The sequence below is a fragment of the Malurus melanocephalus genome, unplaced genomic scaffold (genome assembly GCF_030028575.1).
Source record: "Malurus melanocephalus ecotype Western Australia unplaced genomic scaffold, MMel_1.1 scaffold_495, whole genome shotgun sequence".
Classification (NCBI taxonomy): domain Eukaryota; kingdom Metazoa; phylum Chordata; class Aves; order Passeriformes; family Maluridae; genus Malurus; species Malurus melanocephalus.
In genome coordinates, this window is record NW_026623727.1 from 305,992 (window position 1) to 321,983 (window position 15,992).

Sequence of the window (15,992 nt, forward strand, 5' to 3'; positions counted from 1 at the left end):
CATTAAAGGGGTACGGCTGGACAGCAGGGGAAAACCTGGGGTTTGTGATCCTGGTTGCTGCATGCTGACTCAGTTTGAATTCCCTGAAAGCCAAAGATTTTCCCTCCTTAAAAAACAACTGGTATGCCAAGAAGTGAAACTTCTAGAATGCTGGATGGAGCCCTTCCTACAGCCACTCTCTCTAACACACAGACCTCAGATAAGAATAAGACCTGAAAACCTTTAAAGATGCATAGGGCACGTGCAAGTCACTTGAGAAACCTTGAGGCTTGACCGGGGCAGAAATAGGGCTGTGGGAACTGATAGGGAGAGGAGTTAGTGCTGCAGGTTATTTTAAGAAGCCTGTGCAAGGTGATGGTGAAATGCAAGACTATTTTCAATAAACTAGGAGCACTATTACAGAATCCGAACTTCAGAAAATTGTGAAAAGCTTTCACATTTTTAAAAAGCAGGAAGTTACTGAGCTAACCAATTCTAAGATGAGTCATGGGTTTCAGCACATGTGCGACATCTTAGTGTTCTGCTTGCAGTTAAGAGTCTAACAGGGTCCAACTGAACATTTGAGGGTAAATAGCATTGTTCAGTCAAAGTCAGGCAAATTTCAAAAATAACTTCAGGGAAATCTGTTCTACATACTTATAGTACTACCAGTGCCAATTGAAAATTATGTTGTTTGTGTGCAATGCTACAACAGGCACTGAAGAGATATTAAAAATAAGTTCTGGACTACATTTGTGTACTGTGTCATTGCTTTAAGGCAATACTTATTTTCAATAAATATTCTTACACTTGTGTGGAAAAACTAAGAAATAAAATCTCTATACAATTATGCCTTTTATCAAGCCAACCTAGCCATAGGCTGACAGGTAATTTACCTCTAATTGGTGAGTTATAGATTTAACCATATTATCATGGCTCTAGCTACCGTAAATGAGTATTCAAGATATTTTCCACAGATGTGAGTGGCAAAGAGAAGAACTATATGTATTTTTTTACAAAAGCTAGATCCAGTAAAGCATTAAATATCTCAATTAATGAAAAAACCCATGAGCTTATTAAAACAGTCTCTTTCAATAGAAAAAAAAAAGTGTGCCTTTAAGGATTTTCAATAGAAAGATTACTACTGTTAAAAGCCCACATTACTAAAATAGATGTCCCTAAAAATATTATACAAGTTATTAAAATTGTTGGGTTTAAAGCCTCATCAGTAATCACCAGCATGTTTGTACTTAAAGATGCACCAGGCTTTTTTATTACAGTTTATAAATTACACGTAATATCTGTAAAACACGACAAAAAATTAAATTTCTCCTTTCATACCGATGCAAGATGAACATACATCCCAAAAGAACAAAACAGCAGCAGAATGAAATGTGACATAATTTTCTGTCAAGGTGACTATAAGTCATCACCACGGTGCAGCTGTGAAAGACACCCATGTAACCTATTTGCAGCAAAGAACAGAAAACACCACTGTGGTACCACACACACATCCAGCCGTCCATACTGAGGCAATTCAGAACACATGACAAGGAAAGGCAATGGTGAGACTGAAAGACACACGTATTTCACAAAAAACAATTAAAGCAATTTGGTTTGTCTGACAAAGCAAAGGCAGAAGACATCTCTCTATAAGCACTAGGGGGCAGAAATTGAAGCAAAAAGTGGAAAGAAGTGTTTAGTGCTTTCTTTAAGTACTCTGAGGATAGAAAATGTTAGAAATTACAGAAAAGAGACTTAGCCTGGCATTGACAAACTTTGTATTCATTTCCACAGAGTCCTCAAATACAAACAAACAAAAAGACTAACCAATCACAGGATAAAACTTGAGAATTTTTTGAAGTATATGATGTTGAACTGCACATAGCCAGAGACAGATTTTTATGAAGCAAAAGGCCAATTTTAGTGGGGTTTTTTTACACGTCTGCAGAGCGTGCTTCCTGCTATTGCCCTGGAAATGCCAGAACATTCCTGATCAACACACTTTGTGATAGTACCAAATTGTATTCATTCTCATCACTTCCTCGGAAATGCAGATCCTGTTATTTGATGAGCACAGTTTCAGCTTCCCTAAATGCTCTATTCAGACAAGAACTTAAGGAAGAATATCCAGTTATTTCATCAAATAGTAGTTCATCTGCTGGATTCCCAGATAAGAGAAAATCAGCTGAAATATTCTCAGTTTTAAGAAGTGGAAGCAAGTTTTATACAGCTGGCATCTCATGTAGCAAACACACAAATAATGAACTAGATACAACTGTCACTCCTGAGTCACCACTGTACACTTCCCATGTATTTTTAGACACCACTGATTTGCGATACGGCAGCTTACATACTGCAAGTCACAGAGGTAGCTGCAGTATCTTCCTGTAATCTAATCACATTGGCAAACTGCAAAAATCAACATTGATGAGCAGTTATACTTGTCTGCCCAGTGAAATCAATCTCTGCTGAGAATGAGCATTCACCAGTAGTACAAACACTGCACAGCTGAACMCAGTCCTGCAACTGCAGTACTGTGGTTTCATGCAAACAAGGAAACAGCAATACAATACTAATTTGCACCAATCTTCTCATGGTTTTGCTTTTTTTTTTTTTTCAATTAACATCAACTGAAGAAAAAATAATATGGTGTGCAACAACAAGGGTGCTCTTCTGGTCCTGATTTTGCACTTACACTTTTAGGGGAAAAAACAGTATATAGTCACAATATATATTTTGTGAAGACAGATTGTTAACCCACTACCTTCATTAGTAGACAGTTTCTCTCCCAATCAGTCATTTTTAAATCAGTGAGAGCATCCCTTTGGAGTTTATCAAGGGAAGTAATGATTCCTGCTTGTTTCCTGACACTAAGAATTTATAATTACTACGAACCTTCTAAAGGAAACCAGTAACATTGTTCAAAATAATTTTTTTGGGGAACACAGCCGAGATAATTTCCAAAATGATKTTGATGTAAACAGTTTTCTTTTAAGATACCATCCTCAGTGTGATTTGACTGGATAGTGAAGGAATGATTTGACTGGATATTGAAGATGCTACACTTCAATGTTAATGTTGAAATGTTCATATTTCATCATCTGCCATTTCAGTTTCCAATCTGAAGGAAATGAACATGAATTATACAAATGTAATACATGCAGACATCAATCTCACAATGCAGATTGTTTATTTTAATCAACATCACCTATTGATATGCCCACACTTGTCAGCACGAATATTTTTTACCAGCTTCAACCCTACTCCAGCTGCCTCTATATTACATCCCTGTTTTTTTTCCGACAGTGTATACCCTGATTGCCCTAATTTTATTCCCAGGATCAGAAAGAAGTAGCATATATTATGTGGAGTCATACATGTGCTACCACAGGTCAGCTATTTTGATTCAGTCTATCACAAATTAATATGACATGCTAGGGTAACAACAATTTTATTCTTTGGCCAGCACCACACAAGGGTCACAAAAGCTTAAATCCCACAATGACAGTGGGATGACACATGAACACAGTCTCTGCTATTATGTGCACTTTGGCAAGTTGTTACTAACYGAAAGATGACCACTGACAGCATAAGGAAATAAAGTTGGCATTAATGCACATGGTTCCTCTACAAGGTCATGTAACAAAGCAGTATTTGGGCTATTTCCTCTATCAGAGAGGCTATTGATGAAGCACTTGCAAAAATTAAACACCCTCAAGGATGCACCCAACTGATCGAGGCAAACATACACACAATCTAACATTGGTGATGCTGTGAATAAATAAATACAACCTCCAGTGAAATCAGTATTTCTTTAGAAATATTACATTTACATACACACAGAAATGATGAAAAAGTGCATGTACAGATAGTAAAATTGAGTTTCAACTAGATTAATACAACAAACTGAAAGCATAGCCAACCTCAACACATTAAAGGGTTTTTGACCATTTAACCATTTGACCGTAACCATTCCCACTTGTAGACTTAATTTATTTTTACACTTGTCTGTTCCAAGTTTGATCAAAATTGCTGCAAACAAAAGACCAGTAAATCCATGGTCCATTGGACAGCTATTGAAATGTCAATTTTTTTCACTTGCTTAGTTCTATTAATTATATTCACAATCTTGATGAGGAATGCTAAGTGCTTTTTATGTATTTCTAAGTGAATATCTGTGAAAGATAAAAATAAATTAACCTCATTTAAATTTATTGAATTTTTACTAGATTTTAACGTAAAGGCAATAAAAAACTTGACACATCTACATGTTAACTACTCTTTCCAAAGCTTTGGAAAATAAGGATAAAGCATGATATTACCCCATTCCATCATTATAGCACTACAGTAATTTTAGTAGCTGGAAGTATTGAGGTAAAAATAGCACATTCCAGTGGTGACAGCATTTGAGTTGTTTCCAGAATGATTCCCCTGTTTATAAACAGATCTTGTATATGACTTGCAGGAAATTTTATTTGACATGATAGACTCAATATCTAACTATACATAAATCAATGGCTCTCTGTCACATTCTCCCCTTCTCTAAACATTAAGAAAGTCATGGATTTAAGCAGCCTTCCAAGAGGTCAACCAATCTGCTTTTATAACCTACAGGTATTTTTAAGTGGGCCTTTAGATTAGCAAAAAAAAAGCAGCATGTCCRTTCTCTCTAGTCAGCTCTTAACAGAGTCCTTTTGCTAAGGGAAAGGGAGTAATGACACTGGTGTCACCTCTCGGGAAAAGACCCCTGACCCAGGTGGCTGTTCTGTTTGGGCAGCTTTAGGCTGCCCCACACAAAACCACAGAGTGACTTGAGAGATATACCCTACTATTCCTAAAAATGCTCAGCAAATGTGTGCATGACATATTACAATACATACATATATGTACACACACATTAATAAATATACAGGTATAAAGCTGATTGTTTTCCTGTGTGAATTCCTTCTGGGATGGCAAACTTGTGTATGAAAGTAGAAGCTTCTCATGCTCATGTAGAGCTCCTATTAAATTTAAGGCTAAACTGGATTTGCAAAGAAAATAAGCTTAAAATAAGAGAAAAGAAAAAGAAAAGAAAAATAAGAGAAAAAGTGGAAAATAAGCTTAAAGATGCTTTGAGAGTCTCACATGACAAGGAAAGGGTAAGGGAATGGAAAAGGAAAAGGAAGAAAAAAACTAAACAGGAAAAAAAAAGTAAAAAGAAAAGTCAGGATTTTGTTGCAGTCATGCAGACTGCAAAGCTGATGATTCATGAAGGCCAGCTCATGGAAGTATTGAGCCAAACAAGAAATTACAATAATTTTAAATTTCAAAAGGCCAAAACTGGTGGGCATTTTTCCTYTCATCATCGTTATGAGTAGGAGTTGTTTTAAACTCCTAATAATAATTTATAATAAGAGCATCTTAGTGACTAAATGTTTTGCTCAACTTTAATTGCAGGGTTCCCAAGACATATCAAAGACTTCATAGGACTAAAATAGACAAAAGATTATTCACCAAATAATCACCAACCAGCTTGAAAATAAATTATTAAGATTTAGTTTCTATAATTTATCATTTTGTTATCTTTATAATTTTGATTATCTTTGATTCATCTTTTTTTGACTTATCATTTTGTTATCTTTAAAGTACCTATATATTTTTGCTTCATTAGTATTATTCTAGGAGAAACTAACTTTCCTTTTTTAACTCTGACACACCTTTTATGTATTTTCTCTCTTTTAATGACTTACATCCAGTTAGCCCCTCCTGTATTGCCCATCCAAAATTAAATTACCCCAACAATCCATGTGCTTTGTATAATACACAGTTAGTCCTTATTTGCAGTATTTGCCAACACTGTATAAACCATTTAACACAAAAAAAMGGTTTTTGCCTGCTTGAAGGGCTTACAGTCGCCAACTAGGGTGATTTGGCTGTGCAGGCCACAAAAGGAAAACTGAACAATGATTTAACACCACCAACACTGCAAAACCAAATTTGTGGATACTGCAAAACCAATTTATTTTTGTACCAGAAAACCAGGAGAAGGACAGGGTGCTTTTTATTTAAAGAAGCCACTAGGAAAAATGCTTTCTTCCTCAAGCAGAGTAGCTATGCCTACTACAATAGAGAATTACAGACAATGCTGGAAGAAGGAATTGAGAGCAGCTTTGAGCATAACAATCTGCTTTCTTTTTTCCTAAGATCAGGAAAAAATTCTCTCAGCCTACACTACAGATGTAGATCCATATGTATCCTATTTCTAGTCAGTATTTGAAGAGTTTATTATCAACTGGTTTATTATCAGACATAGAGACATATTTGGTGTGTTCATTATGCTTTCTCGTATTCTGATTACGACTGACACACCCTGACCACCATGTCTAGAACAGAAGAGGTGGTCTCTGCAATGGTCCTGCAGTGCTGCTCTCCTGTCTATAGCTGGTGACATGCTGGTCCCCTCTGGTCTCCTTCCCAAGGCAATTAGGATTAAAAGAGAATGAGGATGTGGCTGGAGTGTGTCTGTCCATGTTCCACTGTAGGAGTAGTCCCCATGACTCCACTTTAAAAACAAGACTGAACTAGCAGCACAGCACGTGGAAAGTAGAACAGATTGTGGCTACACAAATAGTGAGCTGTTGAGTCTACAACAAGAAATTGATGTGGAAAGATGATTTTGGCCCTAAGAAAAAGAGTGCTTATTSGCATTAAGAGTAGCAGAGGACAGGAACTGTGGCAAATAAAAGGGTAAAAATATTTCACTAGGAAGAAGAAAATATTTACATGCGGTAAAGACTTCTAAAGATAGTTTCATGGGTTTGCTTACCTTCACGGCACCAAAAGCATTTATTTTAAGGAAGTAATGAAAACATTTATTTCAGTGCACTGAAAGAGCAATCTCATGCTATTACTATACTGTAGTGAAGTTTAATCCATACTGACCTCAGCTGTGGCAGTTCCAATAATACATGGAAGTATATTATCAATGCCTGGAAAACAGCAGGGAAGCAGCTAGTCAAAATAAACTGTGTCAGTTCTGCAGTTTACATACAAATATGATCGAATTTCTTTTCCTGTGTTATTATAACTGCTCTGCTACAGCAATTGCTTGGGTCTGACAATGACAACATGGGCAAGAAAAATGAAAGGAAATGAAATAAAAGCAAGATGWTCTAGTAACAAGAAACACAAACCTCCTTCTCCCTGTAACGAAAAGATTACATTTAATCAGCAACAGTGGGCTTTGAATTTGAGTCAAACCACCTCAAAAAACCCTTGACCAAAGAAAATTACAGTCAGTGAATGGTAGCTATTTTATGCAGTTCAGTTTTTTGAATTTGAATCACTTTTCTATTCACCCAGAGTCCAATAATTGTCCATTAAAGTGATAATAACATCATGTTAAGTATAGGCTTAAGGACAGAGAAGTTCAAGAGTAAGAGATGTTCCTGTTTTCCTATTTACCTGTCACTTAAGTTTAAATCTCTGCACTGAGCATGCTATACAGCTCAGAAAACATATTACAGCTGCACACTAAACTAACAGTTCTGTTCTGAGTTTCCATTAAAATTGTCTACTATGAAGTGGTTCAAAATTCACCCATGAAAATATATACCTGGGAGGCATTTGATCTCATCTCAAGAATGGATATTTTGATTTTTTTTCACAGCAAGTATCCGAGGACAAATTTTAAAAAATCGTTTTCTGAAAACACAGAGTGAACTAAACATCGATTTGAAGAAGGTCGGTTTGATAAAGGAGCCCTCAGGGGGGGTGCAGCAGCCTCACTCACTGCAAGCCCCTGCTGGGACAAGGCTGGAGCCCCTGACAGCAGCAGCAGCAGCCTTGGCTCCTGCCCAGTGCAGTCACAGAGCCCTGATAACACGTCTGCACAGAGTACAGATGGATCCCCTTCGAGCATATGTCCCTAATGCAAAAGGCTGCAGTCCTCTTACACTCTGCCATAAGCTTTCCACATCCTGTTCCGTTCTACAAAGAGGAACCAGATTTATTTTGCTTCCTTCTGCCATATGTGCTTCTACAGAGAAAGGAGGATTTGTCCTAGTAAATGAGCACATCATACAAAACGAAAAGTATTAGTCTCATCTCTGTCTCTGTCATGCACAGACTTGACCAAGAAAAAAATCATTTCATATCAAGCATTTAATGTGGAATCCTGCTTCTGRTATTTTAATTACATATTCATGCTTAAACTTCCCAAACATTTAATCCAATCAACAGAATTCTGTAATGCTTTCTGTCCACCTTCTAGCCATCTTAAGCAACACAGTGAAGGAAAGGAAAAGATTTCTGATCCATGTTCCTAAGGCATGTTCTAGCATGCTTCAAGGTACCATTTGAAACCATGTTGTCATTTCTCCTTAAGGTTTCTCAAGCATTGAAAGTGTCCCTTTGAAACCTAAATATCATTGGAGGAGAAGTAATTATATGCCTCCAAACTGCTGCTATAATGAAAATAATTTTCTGAGTCACAATAATGTTTTCAAGTTTGTTTTGGCAAATAGTTGCATGTCAACTGCTGCTATAATGATACGTCTTTTAAACAAGTGATTTTGATAGAGCCTTATAACAACAATACCACAATAACCTGTATATAAACTCAGTTTTTATTTAATTTCTTCCGAAAAGGGTAAGCTACAATGTGAGAAAACTGAAATGCACAAAATTATCTTTACTTTCTCCTCATCAGCCCACGCTCAAAAGCAGCTTTAATTTATTTAACAAAAGTATCTGAAGTCAGAAAATGGCGTAAAAGAGCATTTTCTAGTCTTCTTCATGGCATTATTTTCTTACTAAATAAAAAAGAGTAACAATTTCAGGGCAACAGATTGACTTTGTACCATGGGAAAGTCACTTCTTGACCTAAAAGAGATCTTTTCAGACTGATTAACTAGCTTTAGGGCCAGACTGTACAGGTGTTTGGCACAAAACAGTTACTCTACAGGATCTAGCTAAGAAGGCTTCCATGGGAAGAAGAACAGAAGGTAATTACCAGATTGATGACAGAATAGAAAAATTTGCCATGGATAAGAGTCTAATGAAATTTTGGCTGTGTATTACTCAAGAGTGGAGCGTGTATATTTGTGCATTGGAAATATGCAGCATCTTATCCAGTCTCCAGAACTGTCTTGTGTGCAAGTCTCTCTGACTGCCAAATCTTGCACCATTTGTTTCACAAGTACAGGAGCTGGAATGTACCAATTACCAGAAGAGGAAGATACCCTTGGGAGTAGTTATAAAATATTCATGTATATTCATGAATACTTCACACTTCTCCACTGACCACACTACATGAACATGCACTAAAATATGTAAGAGTTCATGAAAACTGCATGAATGACAATGAACATCAAATGAGACATTTTGTATCACTTTTTGATATGTGACACCTAGACCTTCAGGGATACTTTCACTGTCACATTCTTCACTATCTAGCTTGGAAGTTTTGAACTACCCTCTGCAACAAACTGTATTGTGCCTCAACAGGATGTAAAGACAACATGCAACATCAAAGTTACAAGCTCACAATAGGTTCACCTAAACATACATTAATATTCCTACACCAGCACTGGGTATCATCCTTGCATTTACCCTTCAGACAATCATTTCTCAAAAAACTTTCCCATTCTCTCCCATGCTTATTCATCAAAGAATACTCTCAATATCCTCTGAGAAATTCAACTTTCCCACATTTCAAAATGCAAGTACAGCTCCACTGTTAGCAATTACATGGTGTTTCCATCCTGTTACAGCATATACATAGAATCATAGAATTGTTAAGTTTGGAAAGGACCTCTAAGATCATCAAGTCGAACCATCAATGTAGTATTAACACCACGTTCACCATTAACCCATATCCTCAAGTGCCCTGTCCACATGCTTTTCAGACACTTCCAGGGATGGCGGCTCCACCACTTCCCTAAACAACCTGTTTCAGTGCTTGACAATCTTTTCCACAAAGAATTTTTTTCCCAATAGCCCATCTAAACCTCTCTGATGCAACTTGAGGCCATTGCCTCTTGTCCTCTCACTTGCTGCCTGGAAGAAGAGACTGATGCCTACCTCCTTTCAGGGAATTGTCCTTTCCTCCAGGCTAAACAATCCCAGTTCCGTCAACTGCTCCTCATAAGACTCGTGCTCCCCGCCCTCCACCTCAGCCTCTTCCTCGCTGTTGACTTTTGCAAACTGCTCTCGTGGTTCGTCCCTCAGTCCATCACTCCCTCCCCTTTGGACAGTGAAAAGCACCAAATCCAGGAATGCTTCTAAATTAAAGTTGTTAGACATGCCCAATAAGGCAGCTTCAATCTACCCTCTCAAAATTATTTTTCAGGCCTTCTACAACCTCTTCCTAGAGAAATATAATAGACTTGTCCACCACTTTGTCATAGAAAATCACATACATGTGATTTTGGTACACACAAAATCACATTGTAGTATCTACAGATAAATTACATGAAATAGGCAACTGACCACACTGTTATTTCCTCTAGATCAGTTGCAATAGATTAAACTGTACACGTGGAGAAACTTGCACTGATCAAATTAAATTGATTTAAATATCAATGTTATTTAGATCAGTGTCACTTCTTTTTCAGGAAGATCCCTAAATTGGCTTTTCTTGCCATTCAATATAGACATTCTCTGGATATAACATATGACTTTCCTGTTTGTAGCAGCACAGATATCCTTTACTTAGGTTTGGTTCAACTTCATCAAAATGGATGAAACTCTCCACTGACGCTGAACAGCTCTCGTGGTGGAAGGTATGTTTTTAAGAATTAAATGCAAAAATACTACATTCCGAAGTTACTTATCTGTCTGATGTATACTACCCTGTTCTTGGTCTCTCATCTCAAATAAATCCTAATTATCTTTCTTTTCTCTTCCTATGCCTATTTGAAGAAAACAATTTAAATCTTTTTTTTTGCCCTTGTACTTATTATTTTCAGCTCCCAGTTTAGTTGTTGTGCCACGTCTAACAYTGTATGCTGTTAAAAATGTATCTTATTCAATTCTCAAAACAMAGTTTCTTTTCTAATCTATTACTTTATAAGAATGCAATGTTGACAGGTGTATCAAACTGTTTGCCCCCAAGTGCCATGATGAGTGGATCATGTAAAAAAAAACAAAAGAAAAGTTGCAAACCTAGATTAGATTACAAGGCTGAAAGAAAGCATGTTATTCTAGTAGTAGTTAGAGAAAAGTTATTTATTTATATRAAAATAGCCAAGAAATTTCAAAATAAGATGTTCAGTTAAACAAGGTTTAAGTGCTAAGTGATTACCACAACCATACATCTAAGAAGCAAAAGAGATAGAAATAGAAAGTCATTATAAAGTCCTTACTGGAAGAGAAAGAAGAAAAAAAAAAAAACTCCTACAATAACCAGAGCTCAAATATCATGAATATTTGACTTTTAATTCAACTATTTTTTTAAAAGTTCAGTTCTAATGTCAGACAATCATTTTTATATAGAGAACAATACTGAGAACATACAGTTTGAACACACTGCATCTCTCCCTCTGCCTAGGAGTACTTTAATTATAGCCCAGRGCTCAGTCCGCTGGAAAAAGTTAAGCCACTGGTCCCTAACTTTTTGTATATTCCCTTGAGAAAGATGGCAATAATCTGAACCTCAACAGGATCAGTTTATTATCTGGACAGTTCCTGCAGCTGCCTTCTGTTGATCCCAACAAAAGGAGTACAATGCATAGAGAGAGGATAGAACCAGCAGTATTTATATTTGTGCAATCCACACTGTTTTATGGATKTATTCCATGCCTTTGAGATGAACTCACCAATTATGAACTACTGAGCTAACATGTACTGTGTGTAAATGCTAAATATGTTCAACAGTGTTATGTGAGAAAGAAATTATRTCTTGCTATTATATATGCTAAGAAATTATATCTTGCTTTACATATGAGAAATGACTCAAAGACAGCCATCTCAATCAGAAATAAAACACCAAYATATTATGGTATTACTGTTTGCCTATTTTCTTCTAATTTTAYTAAAATTGGACCAGGTTTTCAAGATATAAATTGTGCATTTAGTTTTGTCTAGTAAGTTCTGAAATTTGTGTTTTAAAAAATAATACTACTTTCTTAYAAGAAATAGCCCTGAGACAATGAAAAAGCATTTTGAATATATGTTCTATGAACAATCAAATTGAACATTTCCTCTCAAAGCCAGGAAGAAAAATATTTTCAATGTGAGTGAATTTGGAGAAAATAAAAAATCCATATCCCAGTTTTATACAGATGGCAATTTTACTGTGGCTTTTAGTGAAACAGCATCACTCCATAATCTTCCCAAAGACATTGTGGTAGAAATAGGGAAATAAAAAAAAAAAAAAAATTAAAAAATTAAGGGTCTTGTAACATCCTGCCATGCCTGGATTCCTTTAACCCACTTTTGGAATGCATAAAATTGCAATATTTTTTATGGACATGTTATTTTCAGTGACCTCCTGCTGTCAAAGACAAGTAGTTGTATCACCAATAGTAAATGATGTGATCAAAAATGCTGTCATTTAGCAACAAGTGTTTGATCTACAGCTGTCTGTGCTGCATCATTCCTTCACTCACTGATCAGGACCACTCAGTTGCCAGAGACACATGAGCTTTGCAGACAACCCCAACTTCAGACATGACCAGATGCCAGCTCATAGCTGTAGTTCAATCATTTTGAACAAGAATCTCTAAAGGATGCTGAATTCTGTCATCAGGAAGAGGGTAACCTCTCTTTGTAAGGGATAAATATATTAATAGTGACTTGATACAGCAATTTAAAAATGAATAACAACAGAAAAGACCACAAATGCAAATGAGCAGAATATAAGCAAGAAAAAAAGAAAGGCTGAGTCCCTTGAAGGGAAGGATTTCTGCAACTAAGCTGCCTTAAAAGGAGTCAGAAAAGAAAAAGAAAAAAGGATTTTTCTATAAATGTATTTTTATTCATTGTAACTAAACTCTAGGGAAACCTATCTAGATGAGCTTTGCAGAGTGTCAGGCTAGATATGCTATGCAAAACATTTCTTTCCTTCTAATCTTGAGCCCTTCTGTRCTGTTAATAAATCCTGGTTTTAATTAGACCACTTGAGTCTGACTTTTTAAGGAAAGTTTCAGAMAGGTTGTCCCACAGAGACAAAACTTTCAATCACAAAAAGGTAGTGTAAGAAGTGTCCAACAGGGACACCCAGACAAAGAGCAATTYTACACTTCTTTTACAGAGCTATATTACTACTGCTAGACCAAGGTCACAGGTATTCTTCTTCCACTGACCAAGTACAAGAAGCAAATTCAAAAGAAACAGCAAAGAACAGAACATCTGTGCTCTTTTTTTGCTTCCCCAAACTTTAAATACCTAGTCAGATAAAAGGACTGGTAAGTACCTGCACTGCTACTAAATGACAAAACCCCAAACACAAGATAGTAATTTCAGAGATTAGAAGTGCAAAAAGATTTTCAAATGCAGCTTCTGGTTTGGTTTTTTTTTGTCCCAGTATGAAATGAATTGAATGGATCATCTCTTTTGAAAGCATTGAGAATGTTTATTTACATTGCATTAAATGTCAGTTCAAACAGCAGACCTGTAACAAATAGAAGTACAGAGAACTCTTCAGTAATAGAATGCTTAAACACATCTGCTTTAATAGCTAATGAAATTCAATGTGAAAAAAATTTGAAACATCAGGATTTAAAAAACTTTGACAAATCATCTGACAAATAACAAATAGCTACTGGTGTGAAATAGCAAATACGTGCCAAAGTATTCTCTACAGCCACTCTGTAATCTCTTATAATCTGACTCACAAATGAAAAAAAAGAGTTGAATATTATTTGATAGTAAATTTCTGAATGTGACTCTTGAAGTACMTCTTGTAAACATTAAAAAAAATGCTTTGCCAGCTACAACACATGCTATTTCTACTGCTATAATAGTTGCTTTCTAGTCACTCCCTACTTTGCATACAGTTCCAAATAACAAATACTATCAGCAAGTTATATTGCAGCAAGCAACTATCTCAATATTTTCAGGACATATTTGGTCTTCAAATTTCACAAACTAGTTGTTGCAATCAGCAGAGAGGCATTTGCAGCTGTCACCACCTTTGAATCTGCTTAATAATTATTCTCTAACAAATACACAAACAAACCAAAACCAGAAATTACCCATAAAATCCACATGGAGAGAGAGCACTGCAAAATGCAGCTATAGTATTCTGCAAGTATTGCTGTAACTACTGACTGAACAGAGGCCCTCCAAAAGGGAAACAGCATTAAATAATTATCTCAAATTTCTCACATGCATCTCATTCTCTTACAAAATTTTCCTGGTTTTTTAAAGATTGTAAAATKATGTGTATCAGTACTATAATTCTTTCCTCTTCTCAATTTAGAAGTATACTTTTTTCTTTACTTTTGAACCGCACCTGTTATGTGACACACTGCTGTGGTAAAAGCTGTGGATACAAAGGTTGTAAAAGGAATGTCCAACATGAAAGACAAAGAATGGTCTAAAATGGGATATCAGTGACAATAGTCTGACTCAGTGAAAACTAACTTTGGGTTGAGGCAGGGAAGGAGGGAGGAAAATCAAAGCTTTTCATGTATTTTTTTTCTTGACCTGAGAAAGAACATGTGGGACACTTAGAAAATCTTATGATAGATAATGAAGACCTTCATGAAGACTTGCAGGTTCAACTGAAATAGCTTTCTGAAACTGCTCAGAAGGAAAAAACACTTGGCCTTTTTTTCTCTCAATCCTATATATACTCTATGGAACCTAAAGACTATTTCTTCAGTACCCCTTTAACCAGGAAATTCAGCAACTGATAATGAAACAATAAAAAAGAAAAGTAGGGTATGCTGCTAATGAATATACCACACCATAACTGAGAATTTAATGGTCTACCCCAACATCCTTTTCTTTTTAAAATTCAATAAGATATGTGAGACAATGTCCACGTACAATGAATATATAGTATTAAAAGCACTGACACAATAAATGGCAATATTCAAACCATAATGCCTCCAGCTATTTGGGCACTATACCTTTAAAGTGGAAGTGTTAATCATACTGTGAAAATACCTCAATTCACAGGTAAGATTAGTATTTTGAAGGTACAATTTTGCACCCATATAAAACCAAATATGGAAATAAAYCAAATTTCAGTGTCTTTATTTTCACACTTGAACATCTATAACAGTTGTGGCTTTTATAGATTTGAAATGGTTTTTATTGTTTTCTTTGATAATATAAGGCTTACCATACCATATAATCCCAGTAAAGACTTGCACTGTATTAAATCAGCTACTTCATTACTTTTAGAGACCAAAACCACTTTATTTTTCTATTTGCAGCGCAGCATCAATCATTTAAAGTATATTTTCAATTGTGTTTATATTAAGAGATATATAAAACACATGAGAAATATATTGTAAATAAATTATTACTACATTACTAGATAGCAATAAAGGTTAAAGGCAAGGAGAAAAAAAAAGCCCAAAGCACATTAGTCTCTGATGGTGAGACTGCAGCAAAGAGCAAACTGCTTAATCTATAGAGACAGAACAAATGTCAGAGTAAATTCTTGAGCAGAACTATATAGCTCCAGGGAAAGATAATGGCATACTGTGCTCTTCAGCTTTAGGTCAGAGGCTGGCACCAGGCTCAGATCATTCCTCTTTTATGCAATGATCCACTGCTTGCATACTCAGACGTCAGAGTTGTTGGTTAAAGGCTCATGAGGGATGCTGGTAATAAAACTCACCACTTTCATTTCTCACAGCATTGCCAGGAAATCACAGCGCAAGCCAAATGGTTTCTCTCATGTTTGAAAACCAAGCACCAGCTAAYGGGACAGGGACCATCCATAAACGCTGGAGCAGGTATGGAGCAGCTGCTGAAATGAGTAATGTAGATTCTCCCAGGCCATCTGATGGCTGTCTAGTGCCCCGTGTGAAATGAGTGCTTGACTYACTTTTCCCTGGTTCCCAGTG

The 15,992-nt window shown here is 36.1% G+C and overlaps 1 protein-coding gene across 1 annotated transcript in view; it reads right to left on the reverse strand.

Annotated features, from left to right (window-relative positions):
- Positions 1–10,269, reverse strand: part of LOC130582457 (mitochondrial inner membrane protease subunit 2-like) — a 166,609-nt gene extending 156,340 nt beyond the window's left edge. Inside the window, exon 1 of the mRNA XM_057381172.1 lies at positions 10,085–10,269. Coding sequence (XP_057237155.1) covers positions 10,085–10,269 — 185 coding nt within the window. The remainder of the gene's footprint in view (positions 1–10,084) is intronic.
- Positions 10,270–15,992: the final 5,723 nt, after the last annotated feature.